The following is a 16,750-nucleotide window of genomic DNA, read 5'->3' on the forward strand; positions in this document are numbered from 1 at the left end:
TTGAATTAGCCACCACCATCAATTCCAAGCAGCGTCAACGAAACAATGAAGATTTTAATTCATGGCTATATTTTAAAAGAAAACGAAACATTTTCGTATTCATAGTAGGATCCAAACTTCCAATTCCACATAAACATGTGATTTAGTAAATAAAGTGTTACAAGAATATAGGTGGCAAGGGAAGTGTAGGCTATTTACTAAAAGCAGTTTAAGAAAAATATATAGGTGGATCAACTAAATAAAGTTGATTACGTGCTGAAAATTTGGTCCCATAACCAACTATTATTTTCTCTACTAGGCATAGGGTGAAGTTGTTTGATCTTAATTACATGTTTCTAATTTTGATTTCTTCATTCTGAATTTACATTACAACCACAATTCAAAGAACTTGTAGAATGTGATTTTTTGATGGAAAATTTTTATATTTTCCGTGAACACATTTTTCAATTACCTTTTTACCTCACATACACCAAATTGTTACAGTATATATATATATTTTTTACAAAAACTCCTAAAAATAGCAATCCAAACAAGGTCTTATTTTTCTTTAATATCTAAATTGGAAATAAAATGTGTATGTGCTTTCATTATGCCCATCCAGCCACACAAAAAGTCAATCCTAGAAGTTGCCTCTCATTTCTAATTTCAACATGTTATTTTGTTGTAGGACTTCTTGTAGTTTTTTTTTTATTTCAAAAACACTTTCAAAAATGCCTAATCCATATGGAGCCTATGTGTTTTCATTTTTCATAAACAAGAGAAGCTTCAACAACCCATAGTATAACTATAAAATTCTTTTTATTTCAAATTTCTTTTTTATTTTAAATAAAAATTTAAAAACATGATTGAAAATATATATATATATATATATATATGAGAATTTTGAATACAAATTAATTAATGAATTATTAACACATGTCCAAATGTAAATAGTTGGGCATATGTGTATTAAATATTGTATTTATTATTTTGAATTACTTTTAAACAAGTTGGGTATTGGGTACCCAAATAAAAAACCCAACCCGCCCAATGAATAAGTTGGGTTGTTCTTACCCAACCCAATAAAACCCATAACCCAATTGACCCAACCCATCCCTTAAAATTAATGGGCGGGTTGGGCAGGTTGTTGGGTTTTGGACTTTTTTGCCAGCTCTAACTCGAACTATACATTTTCAGCTATTCAACTATTATTATTCGAATATTTGTAACCCTCTTATTCTTAAGTCTTCTGTCATTATTTTAAAATGATGCAATTTTGATCACCTTTAATTCTCCAACGGCCACTAATTATTATTAATTAATAGTTGACCACTATTCTAGTGTTGTCAAACATATATATATATATATATATATATATATATATATATATATATATATATATATATATATATATGTTTTTCGAGTATATTCTAAATTTGGATTCAAATTTCTTTGAATCTTCCTAGTTATGAGTAGATTTTTGTTTATATATTGTGCATGCTGCAGTATCCATTAGTTTTAATAGCTCGAATAGACACAAGAGTCAAAAGTATACGCTTTTAGAAGTTGAATAGCTAAAAATGTACAAATAATAGTCGGAGGGCTAAAAAGTGTATTATGCCCTCAAAGAAAGTTACTGCAGTTGGACAAAAGTTCAGCTTAATAGAGCTTGTCCGAATTCGACCCAATCATTCCAACATGATTTTGACATTGTTGCAGACATGAAAAACTTTTGAGCATGGTGACATTCGACCTATGGTTGAACATGTAAATTGACTTAATTGACGAGTTGCAATCTACAACACTTGCAATATTATGTAGTTTGTAAAAGTTTTGACAGTTTCTCTTTACATTGTACTAATATTGTCGACTTAGGCCAAGCAGATTGTGGATTCGAACGTGACCCTACTTGAAAGTCTTTTTAAGACATTTGGCAAATGCTTTATGCTGCCATTGGTGGATTGTTTTCACCATAGTAAGCAGCATGCAAAGGTTCAAAAAAAGACAAAACGAACCTACAAGAATTTTGTTGCAGTAGTTGAAACTTTCTTTCGAAAGAGAAATTTGCCATGATCAACAATAAACTCGATTCCCATAATTTCCCTGAGAAATCTTGCGACGAGCATTTGAAAGTAAATCCATTCAATGCAGACTCTGAAGAAATCTATGCTTTACTTAAGATTAGCCAAATTAGCAGATAAAGATTAGTTTAGACAAGTTTAATACGAAAACATCTTTGCTCAAGGCTGCAATCAGAAATTACAAAAGATTGACTGTACAAACTTGATTAACACAAAACGAATACAGATCCTTCTGCTCCTAGTAATACGAAGCTGGGGTGTTTACCTTACATTTTACATATTCTGTATCATACAGGGCAATCTAAGAATGTCATTAGCTTCTAGCCTACTACTTTAGAAATCACCTCTGAAATAGGGCGACCCGAAATATGAGCTAGAGAATGTCCCTCCCACATTGGGGAAAAGAGTGAGGAAGCATATCAAGAAGAGTACACAACCCCAAGCAAACCTGTCATCTCCTAATGGGGTGATCTCATCCTTAGCAGGGCTCTCATCTCCGCCCCTAAGGAAGGTTGCAAAGAGTCCCCATGCCAGACAAAGGACGCTACCGCTCAGGCCACCGATAGCTAGCAGCAGTGAAGTGGCAAAAGACAATAAATTTGCCGTGCTTCGTCCAAACATGGCTTGTGCAATACGGCCCCCTTCGAGTCTTCCACACGGCAACAAGTTCAAAGAAGTTACCACCATCCCTGTAAAAGACCAAAACAATCAGGCAAGGAGATTCGGAAAATATATTTTCTGCTTTCATGGCAACATAAGTTGGACACAGGTGGACTTTCCTCAATGCCTGCCTAAGCAACTTTGGGAAAAAAATTGAAATAACACCAAGGTGATTAGATTAAGAGAACGCTTCTGCTTGAATACAGAAAGGCACCATTTTTCTCTTTCTCTACTTTCGCTGTGTATGTACATGCACATTTATGTGGATCACCATAAGCAGAATAAAAAGTGAGAAAACAACTCCGTTTCTTTATCAAAATCATATTATAGATGAGGAGGAAGAGGATAAAGTTTCAATCTTTATTTATTTATTTAATTTTTTTTTTTTTTGGGTGGGGGGCAGTGTACTTCATGGAGTCTTAATGCAATGAAACTTCTTTGAGCTCAAAAAGACCAGACTCTTTGCTACTTTAGCGAAATAGATTGTAAACAACATACATTAACTGTCCAAGACTTACCAACAAACCTGCAAGTCATTAGTTTAGATAATCCAACTGACTCGCATATTGTGCTGCCCATGAATAACCATTCTTCTATAGATTCCAAAAGGTAAAGTATGTGGCTGATTTCATGTTCCTAGTTGCTATTTATCATTATTTATTCAAAACCTATATCTCATGGTTTATCCTACACCTACACCTCATGATTTCACCAAATCCCAAGAAGATGAGTAGTATTCTCATTATAATCATAAAAGAGGCGCTCTAGAAATATCACACAGAAAACCCTTGATATAGATCAAAGAAAATAAACAAAAGAATAAACTACCAAAATTTTCAGAACCCCACAACCAAAGCTGCAGATGAATTGAGCACGTTTGTACAGTTATAAAGGCAAGCTATATGAGCTTATGCTAGACAATAAACCATGTACTCAATCATGCTCAGCCATATGAAACGTGCCATGTTAAAACAGGTGAAATGCTAACCTAAAAGGCCAGCAAAAGCAAGGGGATCACAAGGGACTCCCGACACCTTCCACTGCATATGGCAGCACATTCCCCAGATCATCGGTGTACGGACCAATGACATACTGGATAAACGAAAGGAGAGGATTATTGAAGAAGAACTGAGGTCGTATATACCTGCAGAGAAACAGACCAGAATAAGCAGATTTTAAAGAAGCTTAGGTGTAACATTCACTTCCTTTTTCTCTATCGGTAAGCATCCTAGAAAGAACAATGGCTGATCTATCTTCCTCAACTAAGAGAAACCAGGAACTAAAAAGGAAAATGGTGATATTATTTCTGAAAAAACAATAAGTAACTAAAAGACATTTAAGTGGAATCTATGGTGACAAACATTCAACTCAGAGCACATCAAGATACAGAATAACTTACAATGCATTGTCACCCCCATTGAAGCTGCCATCAGCTACAAAAGCAGCAACTGCAAGTACCAAAGACGTCAAATACGCACTTGCTGTTCGTGCCACTGGGATATCAAACAAAGCCCTCTTATTTGGAAGTAAAGACTCATAGTTATTTACAACACCCAGGCAACCGGTCCAGCTTGAAGGAACAAGAAATGATGGGCTAAGCTTAACACCATATCGTGCTGCTGTTACTCTTGTTGCAATCTGCATGGCTTAGGGAAGAAATGCTTAAATAAAGATGCTTGAATCTGCAATGGTTGAACCAACTTAATTGTCCTTCAAATGTGTCAGTTTTATATATTTAAACTGTCCTTCCAAATTGTTCATTTTCTTCTACATGACCCTTTCCATAGTAGAGCAATATTCTGCAAGACCCGAATACAGTACAGCACTTGCCAGTTGGGCTTGCCAATCAGCAATAGCAGTTGCCGCATGATAAAATATACATTTCCAAAACACAAAGTTGTCACTAGCCCCCTAATTTCTTTTATGGAAACTAATTCAAAAGACAGCTGTCACTAGTAAAAATCAGATCCTCTCTCCCCCTAAAATTTCTTTACCTAGTTGTACACAGGATGCTTTAAGGAAACATCACATATAGACTTAAAGGTTACACATGTTTTCTCAAGAGTTTCTTAGGACAAAATATAGCCAACTTCCTGCTGCTTTTATATTTTTAACACTACATCATCCAACTAAATATATATCTAGATGGAACTTGGAAGTGACTACTGCAGCGTACTCTTACAACACATATAGCCTTTCCTTGGCTAGAAATGTTTAAAAAGTATCTAAACATTAAAAAAAAAAAGGGTCTTGGAAACCAGTTTGCCCTTTCTCTAATCATTCAAGATAGTATGGAAAGGGTGTTAGCATCAGACACTCATAAACTGTAGTTGAGAATGGAAGAGTAAACCATACCTCTGAGACTCCCAAGATGGTTAAGAAACCGCCAAAAAGAGGCATGACGTCTCTAAAATAGTCATCTATAGTTGCATCAGGTTTGAGGAAGAATCCACTTGTCAGTGCTATTGTACCTATTGTCGTAACGAATAAAGCTATTGCACTAAAATAACCCCAAGCATTGTTAAGATTGGTTGACTCAAACTGCAGATCCATCTCAGCTTTGGGTTGCACCACACAAGCCTTAGAACACAACAGTTAATAGTTGACAATGAGGGTTAAAAACAGACTAAGCAAAAATATGAAGACATAGGAACAGAAATATTAAAAGGAAATCGTAATAAGTAGCAAGCCATGAGTACAACCAGTTAACCTCTCCAGTACGTCTCACATGGGCAAGCATTTGCACATTGGATGCGTTCAAGGAGGTCTATTAATAACATAATGATTCTCAATCGCAATCCATGTACTCTAATTGATTTCTCGTATATTATCTTGTCAGCTATTTCTAAGAAGCAAGTTCTAAGTTCTATACTACAAAGTTGCTAAGACTTCAAAGTGAATGCTACATAGTACTTCTAAACAAGTTAATTGTGGTCCAAATGAGAGAATTGCCACATGTGAAATGTTTGATCGCTCAATTATATCAAAATTCTGAACAAAACTCTCAAGAATTATATCGCATGTGAACATCGTGCAGTTAAGTTCCATTACAGTAGATATGTTTTTATCTTTTCTTCAAGTACCTGCTTTTTGATGTCATTGGTATTCTCCTCCATGAACCAGACCACAACCTCTGTCCCTGCCGCTTCTGATAACTTCTTCTCCAATGTGGGGATTGCTTCTTCAATTGGTTTCCTCAAATTTCCAATAAAAATTCCTCCATCTCCAAATCTCCTAACGTCAGTGGCAAAAAATGTATCAAATCCAAAGCAGCTCTTTAACTGCATGCAATGACAGAAAAATCTCATGAACGACAAAGATAAAACACGTATAAATAATTTAATACAGGTGAAAGTGCAATAAATTAAATGGATATCTGAAGGCATATCAGAGAGGAAAATAGTACCTTGTTAAGGTCAAGAGCTTTAAAAGCCTCTTCTACTTTTTCCAACCTCTCTTTCTCTTTAGACAAATTATCTCGAGCTAATTTATTAAAGAAGCCCAAGATGGGATTATCACTTGTTTCCCGGTTAAGCTCCTTCAGCTTCCTATCAGTCCTCTTCTTTTCTAGCTTTATAGCAGCCTCGATAGATGGATTCCCCATGAACTTCTTGAAGTCCTCATCACTTTTCCAGTCCAATTCTTGCAGCTTCTCTTTCTCTTCCTTCTCCGCATCGGATTCAGCCTCAGGTTTGGACTCAGTTCCACTTACTCCGCTCTCTCCACTTAACTCACCTTCCAAACTCAAATCTTTCTTCTGGGGTTCCTCATTTTTAGGCTCTTCTGATACCACAGCTACTGAAGAAGGAGAAGATGATGATGATTCATTTTTTTCCTCAGCTCTGACATAAAAATTGAATCTTTTCGATTTAGGCTTGGAGATTATAGAAAAACAATGGTAGGATTTCCGAGAAAGGGCAAATTTTGAAAGAGAAGAAGTCAGATGAGATGTTGAGGACAGTGGGATTCTGTTCGGAGCCCATGACGATGAGAAGTAAGATAAAGCTGGGAAAGGAGTAGCCATTGCAGGATGGTACTAAAGAAGAGTTTTTGCAGATGAAGAATAACATGATCATAAAACTGCAGATGCAGCTAGTTTTATTTGAATTCAGAACATCCATCTAGAAAGTTGGAGAAGCGTTCCAGGTGTATCGGGTGGTGAAACTAGTGCCAAAGGACTTGGGAGATGAGAAACCCCACAGGCCAGGATTATGGAAATTTAAAGGCTTAACAATTAACAAGAAATGCCGAAGTTTTTAGTTTTGTGGTGCATAAGCTTCAGTTCAGTGATGATTTGGAATCCGGATTTGATTGAGACGTTGAAAGTTGACACTCATGTTCATCCACAATAGCCGTGTCACGCTTTAGGGGAGAAAATACACGAATCCACAAAATGCTGTTAGGTGACACAAAAATGATATACTCCCTCCGTCCCGTTTTGTTAGTCTTGGTTTTTTTTTTCACACAGATTAAGAAAGTGTAATTAATTTGGTTGGAAACATAAATTTAGATTAATAATTTCCTAAAATACCCTTATGCTAATCACGAAGAGTGCCAATTAATATCAGTTACAGCTAATGGATTAGTATTGGAAAAGTTCAATGTATTCAATGTAGTGGGTTAGTATTTAATAACAATGTATTAATAACAAGATATTTAATAAGGGTATTTTAGACAATTTGAAAGATTACTACATTTCTTAATGGGAAAGTGGACTACAATTTGGGACAGACGAAAAAGGAAAACAAGACTATCAAAGTGGGACGGAGGGAGTACATCATAAATTGAGTTAGTTAACTGCAAAAAAAATATTTTTTTTTGCAGAATCATGTACCCAACCAAACAGCCTGTAGACTACTAAGAGCCATTTAAATTGCTATTTTTTAAAATTTTTGTAGAAAGTTATATTAGCCACGTGATATTTGTGAAATAAAAAAATAATTAATAAATATGTCCACGGACAGGACTACAAACAAATCAAATTACTCGCGAACGCTCATGAGTTGCTTCAATCAAAATTCAATTCGAACTCGATCAACATTGAGCTGGAGTCGAGGTCGAACTCAAACACAAAGAAACTCAATTTATTATCTTGCGAGCCGCTTGAGTTTATATATATATATAGTAAAATTACATATATATCTCTAATATTTTATTATTTATTAAAAAAAATACTATTTTATTTATTTTCTTAAAATAAAATAATTATTTTTTTAACTCAAGTAGGCTCGAATTCAAGATTGACGGCTCAAAATTGAGGTGAAGCTGGAGCTGGCACTGGAGTTGGAGTTGGAGATTTACATTGAGAGTTCATAAGGTTCGAATTCAAGTTTCGTAAAATTGAATCGAAACTTGACTTGATTAAGTCAAACTTGATTCAACTCGATTCATTTGCAATTATATCACGGAATATGTAAACAAAATTTTGAGAAAAAATTGACAATATTTCTTCTAGATTAATTATATTAAGTGATCATAGATTTTGAATTCAAATAACTAATCTTTTAGACATTGTAATTTACTTTTATATTTAAATTATAGATTTTTAAATAGTTAAAATAATTAAAATTTATATCAAAAATGGATTTTGCTATTTCTAATGATTATGCATAATTACGGTACTTTTCATAATTAGATTTCGTTGGAAAGTTTAATTCTATATTTACCAAATTACAAATTTATTATGAATGCCATTAGTGATTGGGTAGCCACCTCACGCCTACTTATAAACACTAGCTATCGAAACACATTCGATGCGTGTGTAATTTGTTAAAAAAATTTTATAATTGAAAGAATCACACAAACAGTGCAAGTGAATGTAACTATTTTATGTAATATGCAATAAAAATTGTATTGTACATAAATATGTACAATTGAATGTTAAAAAAAAAGCTTTGGTGAGAGAGAACATGAGAATCGAAGAGAAGTACTTTTAGTTGAATAAAATTTGTGTGTCACTTGATAATAGAGATAAGGGCTCATAGATAATATAAACAAGGATAAATTTGATAACAAATAAAGTTAACACCAAATTAAGGCCCTGTTTGGTAAGTGAATTTTTTTTGTGTTTGTTTAAAATTTTACTGTAACTTATTATAGAATTTGTAGAAAAACATGAAGTGTGTGAAATTTCCTACAAATATCATGTGGCTAATATAATTTTTTTCATGTTCACGGATATCACGTAGGAAATTACTATTTTTTTCCTATAACTTTAATATAATTTTTTCCTTTTCTTAAAGGAAAAAAAAAATTTCTTTCATTTTCTCTTCTCCTTCCTCCCTCTCCATTGATCACTTGTCGATCATCAATACCACCGTCACCAGCACCTCCGTCGAGAACCGACGGCAGATTTTTTTTTCTCCCTCATATTTCTCCCTGTCCCTCTCTCCTCTCTCCCATCATCTCCTCCTCCCTCCATTCTACAGCCACCCCTCCACCTCCCCTTCCCTCTCTCCTAGCACGACCAGAGACACGTATTTTCTATTCTTATTCTAAAACCATTTTTCTATTATTAATATTCATTTATAATTCAAACTTGAACCCAAGTCTTGCAAATGTTGAATCGAATCCACTTTTATTTTTTTATCTTTTCTCCCTTATTCTAAAAAGGGCAAAAAAGAGAAAAGAGGAGAAGAGGGGTTAGTCATAAATATTTGATTGTATCTTCAATTTTCCTTATCCCTTCCCATGTCAATAACTAGGATGAAAAATGGGGAATGTCAATGCATCTGAAAAAAATGATTAGTCTCTATCAATAGACCTACCAAAACCTCGAATCATAGTGTACTTAGTATTGTGCCACGAATAGATATGTTTAAAAATATCACATATTTGGTCGCATTAGGGAAGAGAGAGGAGGAGGGTGGCAGGGGAAGGGAGGGGGGAGAAAATAGCAGGAAAGAAAGGAGGAGGGGAGACAGAGAGAGTAAGGGGAAGGCAGAAGAGGGGAAATGGAGAGGGAAAGGGGAAAGAAAGAAAAAAAAGAAAAAACCTCTATCGGAGGGGGAGGGTGGAGGCCTGCGGAATAAGGGGAAGAAAGGTGGTTGGTGAGAAAGGAGGGAAAAAGAAGAAGAGAGAAAGAGATAAGGAAAGGGAAAGTAAGAGGGAGAAGAGAAAGCAGGAAAGAAAGAAAGAAAGAAAAAAACCCTTTGTCAGTGCCGGAAGAGGTGTCGTCGGGTGTTGATCAGTGGCGGAGGTGGTGGTGGGTTGAGATGGGAGAGTAAGCAGTGAAATATTTTGTGTTTTTGATAGTTTGAAGTGCGTATTTTAAAAATTTTGAGGAGTTTTTTAAAGGTTATTGTAATTAAAGTTGTTAAAAAATTCGTAGGAGAAAAACTAGGTAAAAAACCACTATGCCAAATAGGGCCTAAGTATAGAGTAGTTGATTACCAGATAAAATCTTAAGACTCTCATTAGGTGCAAGTCAAGGGATTTGCATTCATTTTCAGGATTTTCTGGAAGTTTTCCTGACTGATGCAAAGGCCTGTTTTGGCTCACTTACTCTGGAATAATAGGAGTCGAATAGAAAATTATTGTGTCGGAAAAAAAAAAGAAGCCTATGTAGACAAGCTTTATGACATCCGTAGGTGCAGGGCACGTAGGCTCACACCGTCACACGTGGTCAAAATTTTAAACTTATTTAGTAATACTACGATACGGCCTAGAATTATTCCATCATCTTCTCTACCAGACAGACAAGAAGTTAGGCTAGAAACTCGAAATCGACCGACCGTCGCTTTCTCATACTCTGATCCATTTCTCTTCTTCATTCCCACCGTTTGCGAACAATTGCCGCACAAACTCTTTAATCATCACCAAATCAAGGATGATGAAACTCAGGATTAGATCATTCGGAACCAAAGAAACGCTAAGAATTGAGGTTCCCATCCCATGTTCTCTTCAACAACTCAAAGACATCATCTCTCAAACACTTAGGCCATCAACTTCTTCTTCTCCTTCGGCGCCGTCTGATTCAATTCATCTTTCTTTAAATAGAAAAGAGGAGATTCAAAGTTCTTCCCCCAACGAAGACACCCTTCAATCCCTCGGTATCACCTCGGGTGACCTAATCTTCTACACGCTCGACCCCAGTCGATTTTCTTCGTCTGAATCCCTGATTCCCAACTCTCAGGAACCTATCTCTAGTCCGCTGGTCCAGAATTCTGAATTTCCCCTCAGGATAGACCTGACCCTTGATTCAGGAAAACCCCTGCAAAAACCCTCCTCAATGGAGCCCCTAGATCCACCAAAAATTACCAATTCAGATCCCAGTTCACAATTAAAGCAAGCCCATCAACCAGAAAGTGCAAATCTTAACGAACAAAATGAGGGATCAACGGATTATATGGAGTTTGATGGTATTGATGACCAGGAGGAAGGGGATGATGCGTCTGCTCTAGAGGCTGTTGGGAATGGGAAATCGTTTTCTGTGCCGGGATTTTTGAGGAAAGTGTTTACAGAAGAGTTGGGTGGCGGTGATGATGATGGCAGCCGCAATCATAAACTTTTGGTAATTGCTATTCACGCTGTTTTATTAGAATCTGGCTTTGTTGGGTTTGATATGAATTTGAAAACTGAAAGTAAGGGGTTCCCCTTCAGGAATGATTGGCCTTCCAGTGGTTTTAGGTTGTCCCTGTTTTATACTCTTCCTGAGATTGTCAGTGATGTTTCCCCCGGTTTAGATTGCCATAATTGTGTTGTTGGATTGAAGTTTCAGAATGTAGGGAAGTTTATGATGGTGTATGGATCTTTAAATGCTGGTTCTGCCATGCATTCGGTTCGGCTGAACGAGGATGAGTTAGTGTCTTTCTTGAATGTTGTGTGGGCTAATTGTGGTTTAGGGGATGATATTATGATTAGTGGAGATGTGGTTTTAGGGGCGTCACCCGAGAATGAGGTGTTTAAGTTTTGGAGGAATGTGAAGGATAATCTTGCATTGCCATTGTTGATTGACTTGTGCGAGAGTGTTGGTTTAGTGCTGCCGCCTTGCTTTATGCGCCTTCCTACTGATCTTAAGCTTAAAATTCTGGAGTCATTGCCCGGGGCCGACATTGCAAAAGTGAGCTGTGTCTCGGCTGAACTGCGTTATCTGGCTTCAAGTGATGACCTGTGGAAGCAAAAGTGTGTGGAACAGTTTGGTCATGCTTGTAAAACAGAGGACAAAGGCCCATGGAAGGAGAAGTTTGCCAGGTTCTGGGAAAGCCGAAAGAGGAGGAAGTTGGGTTCTAGATCTTTATTTCGCAGACCACTTCATCCTCGCAGGATACTTGATCCTATTCCAAGGTTTCCTCATTGGCCGGGGATTATAGGTGGAGACTACGATTTGTATCCACAAATTCCCGGTGGGGCGAGATTGCGGGATCTCGGCCACTGTTCGAGGAGTCATGTACCCCGCTGTCAGTTTGGACGAAACAGGATATGATCATGTCTGAACGCAAAGATGGTTAGCTTTACGTGCTTGTCCTGGCACATCAGAGTGTTTGTTGATTGCAGTACTTTTAGACTTGTCAACATGTCTGTTAGTTATGTTGTTCGTTGCAAGAATAGTTCTACAACTGAATGCCCAGTTGGAGATGCCTATGGAACCTGCTTGTTTTGTTTTTCATGTGTACTTGTTCTTGTACTTGTTTTGGTACAGTGTACATACATCAGTTGCAGTGCTAATCTTATTGGTCATGATACATTAGGACTCACCACCTGGAGTTTTTTATTTGTTTGTAAATATTTTGGAGATCTTTATGACTAAAACAAAGTTCGTTTGCTTAATGGAGAATTTGATTTTTCTGAGATAATTAATCCATAGATTAAAATAGCTGATTTGAGGGTTAACAACTCAACAACATCTTCATCTTTCGTAAGTTAGTTATATTCTAATTTTTAAGCCACAAAAAAAAAATTGAAACGATATAAGGATTCTTTGAATTTCCCCAAATTGTTTTGTGAATAATCTTAAAGGATTAATTTTGTATATATTATCACGGTTGGATGAATGACACATGAGCAAAATTTGAATTTCATATCTGACAGTGTGTAAAAATTTAAATTTTGCTTATATATCATTTATCCAATCATGATAAGAATGAGTTTGTTTGGACAAAGAAAGTTTGCAAGATTTATTTCAGATTTTGTTTTGCTTACATCACACACACAATTTCCAATCACCTTTTTATCTCACATACATCACATCACAAAAAATGCTACAGTAACTGGATCAAATAAATCATCCAAATAAATTCTTATCCAAAATGTATACAACGAATATATATAAGATTTACTCTAATCTTAAACGCACTTTTCAATCCTATTTTCTCGATGATGATGGGCTCTGGTCCAAAAAAAGACGGTCATCTGCCCAATTTTATAAAAATTAGTTGGATGTTATACAAGGCGCATCTAAGAGGACCACGCCTTCTAAGTTCCCCACCAAAACACAAAAAAGAAAAGAAAAAAGCTCACGGACGAGGGAGAAATCACCACCGTCCTCCACCACTTTTGGGCTCACAGTCCCTTGTCTTAGTCCGTTATGGCGTCTAATGTCGTTTGCTCTCCTGCGACGCTTTCAGCTTTCCCGCGTCCGCTTCCTCTTAACAACGACACCGGCGGCCACCTCCGCCTGTGGCTCTGTCCAACTGGAACTCCTCCCCTCCATAATCATTTCTCTCGACGCCCCTCCGATTTCAGTAAGGTGTTCCACAGTCCACACAGCTAGGCACATAGCAATTTTACGAGTAAAACTCATCAATTTTTAAAGTCGACAGCTGTCTAATTGGTATTGGTACGTAAATTATGTGACGTTTAGGAATGGGAGAGGTTGGATACGGAACCTCGCCATCGGAGCAGAAGTCGGAGCGGCGTCGTAAATGCGGGATATGCTGTTGATGATGACGACGAGGACGAAGATGATGACGAGGACGAAGATCGAAGTTTGGATCTTCTAATTAGGTTTGTTCAGAATATATTTAAGAAGGTATCCAGAAGAGCTCGCAAGGCCGTTCGGTCTGTTCTCCCCGTTCCCATTTCTTCCCAATTGGTAATTTTCCTCTCGCCGAATTAAATTTACAATTCATCTTTGGACTCTCTGAAATTGATGTGAAGTAACTTTAGCGTCTTGATTTGTTCTGGAGTTGGTGCTGTTTGCTTCTGAAATAGAGTTTGAGAAATTCTATCGGTACGGAGGATTTCATTGTTGTTATTTTTTGTTGTAACGGTAGTCTACATGATGAGACAGAGAAAATTTTTTATGAAACCTAGAATGAAATTGGAGATGCTATTGAGTTAAATCACTTTGCCACTGGGAAGATATGTGGATAGACTTTTTCTAAGGCTGCATCTCAAGTCTACTTAAGGACTTGTACTAGCATTACTTTGGAAGAGCTTGGTAGGTGGACTAAAACTCATGAATTAGTAGTGATGTAACAAAAAGATATTCCTCTGCAAAAATTCATGAACTAGGAATGTTATTAGAACAACATGGACAGCTTCTTATGGTATGTTTTGAGAGTGCACGCTGCTCCAGAATCTACTTGTTAGCCTTATTTATGCTGAATTTCACATGGGAAGGAAAGCACACTTAACTGTTTCCTCGTTTGAGGTGGTTCTGTGGATTGGCATTGAGGGTAGGGAAGACAGCCTAGTCTAATCTAATGAATGTTCATTCATCAATTTTCCTGGTTCTTTTCCTCCAAGTACTGTGCATTCTTAATGTTTTACTATATTTTTAGGGCAAAGATGCTCTGGCCAAAATGTTTTGCTTGCAAATGTGTTGACCACATTTACTTTTCTGCCTAGGACGTCCCTTTTCTTTTTTAATTTACAAGGGAGAGGTCAAACCTCTTAAACAGAAACAAAACGTGGGGTTGCAGCACCTAAAATATCTGCACCAAGCAATTCCCTATGTTCCTGTGGCGGTTCTGTTATGATCTGCATCCCAGATTCTTCGTTGACACTGCTTTTAGCCAGCCAGTCTGCATATTTATTTCCTTCTCTCCAAACATGTTGTAGCCGGCATTCCCAATCCCTGCTTATATAATTCCTGATCTGACATATCAGAATGTATAGTGGTGAGTCCTGTCCTGCTCCTTGTATTAGTTCCAAAGCTGCCTTTGAATCCATTTCCAGAATCACTCTTCTTTCTCCAGAGTTTCAAGCCATTTCTATCCCTTTGAGTACTCCCCATAGCTCTGCTGTCATATTATCTGTTAGCCTAATATTCACTGTAAAACCAGCTTTCCATCTCCCCCAGCTGTCTGTATGTCCCTTTTCAAATTAATATGGCTTTGCCTTTTCTACTTGGAATAATGCTAAATTGAGAGGTGTACATCTTAGCACAGTTAATTGCTAATTGTTGATAATTTCATGTCTTCAATGGTAGTTTGTTCTGGATGTAGCATTATTTTATACTGTATAATCACAAATTTTTTGCTGGATGTAGGTTGGATTTTCTGTTAATGGAGTAATAATACTAACGTTTATGTGGGTTTTGAAGGCATTCCTTGAGGTAATACCTTTTCTCTTTTCACGAATGTTTGCCATTTTTGGTGTCAATGTTGAAGTAAATTTCATTGGGAACGTTTTGCAATGTCCTGCCACTTGCCTAATTCACTAGTTTGATTGGAATGCAATACTAAGGGGTGCTGGTTTTCTATGGAATACACCATGACAAACAGCACGAGTAATTTCAGAGATCTGGAACAAGAAAGTTGTTATTTGCTTTTAAATGGCAAAGGAACATTCTAGTTATGTTGGAACAAGAAGGTTCTCTGCACGAGATATATTCTAGAAGGAAGAAGTGATTACATTTATGCATTGCTGATTATGAGAAGACTCGTAGCTGTAGCTAAGATAATTTCCAGCATAAGCCAGTTTTCAGGCAACCTAATTGGTGCACAATTAGATTTACTAAGTAGAGATACTTGTCTTCATATTATTTGCCAACATGATCTTTTGATTGTGGTTTGAGGACTCTGCTGCGATGGGAACAAATTTAAAACTGGACCCGCGAGTCCTCAAAAAGTGCTATAGTATTATTCCAAATAATATTTTTCCAGATAATCTCATATCCAGATGCACTCATTAATGCTTCTATGAGCTATCTCAGGATTCATTCTGAGATTCAATTCAAGCTGCTTCATGTTTTTTGGCAATGCATCTTATACGTCTTACATCTTATGTTCCAATAGAGTTGAAGCTTGGTGTCCTCAATCCCTATGTAACCACTTTTATTTATTAGCTATTTTTAGTTGCTTTTCGATAATGAGTAAGAAACCCCTTTTACTTTCCATGTGATCAATTTTCTCCTCCTCCTCCTCCTCTATCTTTCTCTCTCTCTCTCTCCTCATTTTTGATAAACATGGCTTAGTTGATCATTTCTACCTGTAATATATTAAGAATGTGTCCTAAAGTTATTTTTCCGGGGCGTTTGCAGGTAGTCTGTACTCTAGGGAGTGTGGTATTTATAAGCATTTTGCTTATTCGAGGAACATGGACAGGGATCGCTTATTTACAGGAAAGCCGCAATTATAGACCAGATGAACTTGATGATGAGCATAGGACATGGACAGGCAGTCAACCTGCAACTTGAATTGCCCTCTAATTGATGGAATAATCCAAAATACAGAGGGAATTTTTACTACAGCGAAATACTCAATATTGCTTTTCCGGCGGAGCTTGCTTGAAAATCAGGGCGGAGGGAGGCGTGACGCTCCTAGTATTTGCAAAACTTCAGTAGTACCATTACCATTTCAACGTATTTTTTCCAAGTCCCTGGGCACTTTTCCGGTCCCATAATATGCACAGCCTTTGTGTATAATAAACAGAAACATTCCGACGGAAAAATATGGACATTATTCGCAATTATAGGAGATCTCTTTTGAGTTTTCTTCTTTTTTTAATGACATTTTGTCCTTTGTTGTGATAGTGAAGAAGAAAAACTAAAATTCACAAAAAAAAAGCAGCGGCAAAGTTAGCACCAAGCTTTCTCCTCTGACTGACTTTATAGATATATTGTATGGATATAAGTATACAAGATT

General features: G+C 36.8%; 2 protein-coding genes and 1 pseudogene across 3 annotated transcripts; 2 read left to right on the forward strand and 1 right to left on the reverse strand.

The window, feature by feature from the left end:
• Positions 1 to 2,197: 2,197 nt before the first annotated feature.
• LOC113731545 (probable zinc metallopeptidase EGY3, chloroplastic) lies at positions 2,198 to 7,081 on the reverse strand (annotated as a pseudogene).
• A 3,293-nt stretch (positions 7,082 to 10,374) lies between these two features.
• Positions 10,375 to 12,415, forward strand: LOC113731546 (F-box protein SKIP22-like). Its single transcript, XM_027256868.2, has one exon. The coding sequence runs from the start codon at positions 10,549 to 10,551 to the stop codon at positions 12,142 to 12,144; it is 1,596 nt and encodes a 531-aa protein (XP_027112669.1). The 5' UTR covers positions 10,375 to 10,548; the 3' UTR covers positions 12,145 to 12,415.
• A 634-nt stretch (positions 12,416 to 13,049) lies between these two features.
• Positions 13,050 to 16,612, forward strand: LOC113731547 (uncharacterized). Of its 2 annotated transcripts, none has more exons than XM_027256870.2 (4): positions 13,050 to 13,402; positions 13,522 to 13,752; positions 15,154 to 15,219; positions 16,147 to 16,612. In XM_027256870.2, exons 1-4 carry the CDS (start codon positions 13,256 to 13,258, stop codon positions 16,300 to 16,302), a joined length of 600 nt encoding a protein of 199 aa, XP_027112671.1. In that variant the 5' UTR covers positions 13,050 to 13,255; the 3' UTR covers positions 16,303 to 16,612. The 2 variants fall into 2 exon arrangements, with proteins under 2 accessions (XP_027112671.1, XP_027112670.1); XM_027256869.2 differs by having other exon boundaries at positions 13,058 to 13,407.
• The last annotated feature ends 138 nt before the right edge of the window (positions 16,613 to 16,750 follow it).

The sequence above is a fragment of the Coffea arabica genome, chromosome 2e, assembly GCF_036785885.1.
Source record: "Coffea arabica cultivar ET-39 chromosome 2e, Coffea Arabica ET-39 HiFi, whole genome shotgun sequence".
In the NCBI taxonomy this organism is placed as follows: Eukaryota; Viridiplantae; Streptophyta; class Magnoliopsida; order Gentianales; family Rubiaceae; genus Coffea; species Coffea arabica.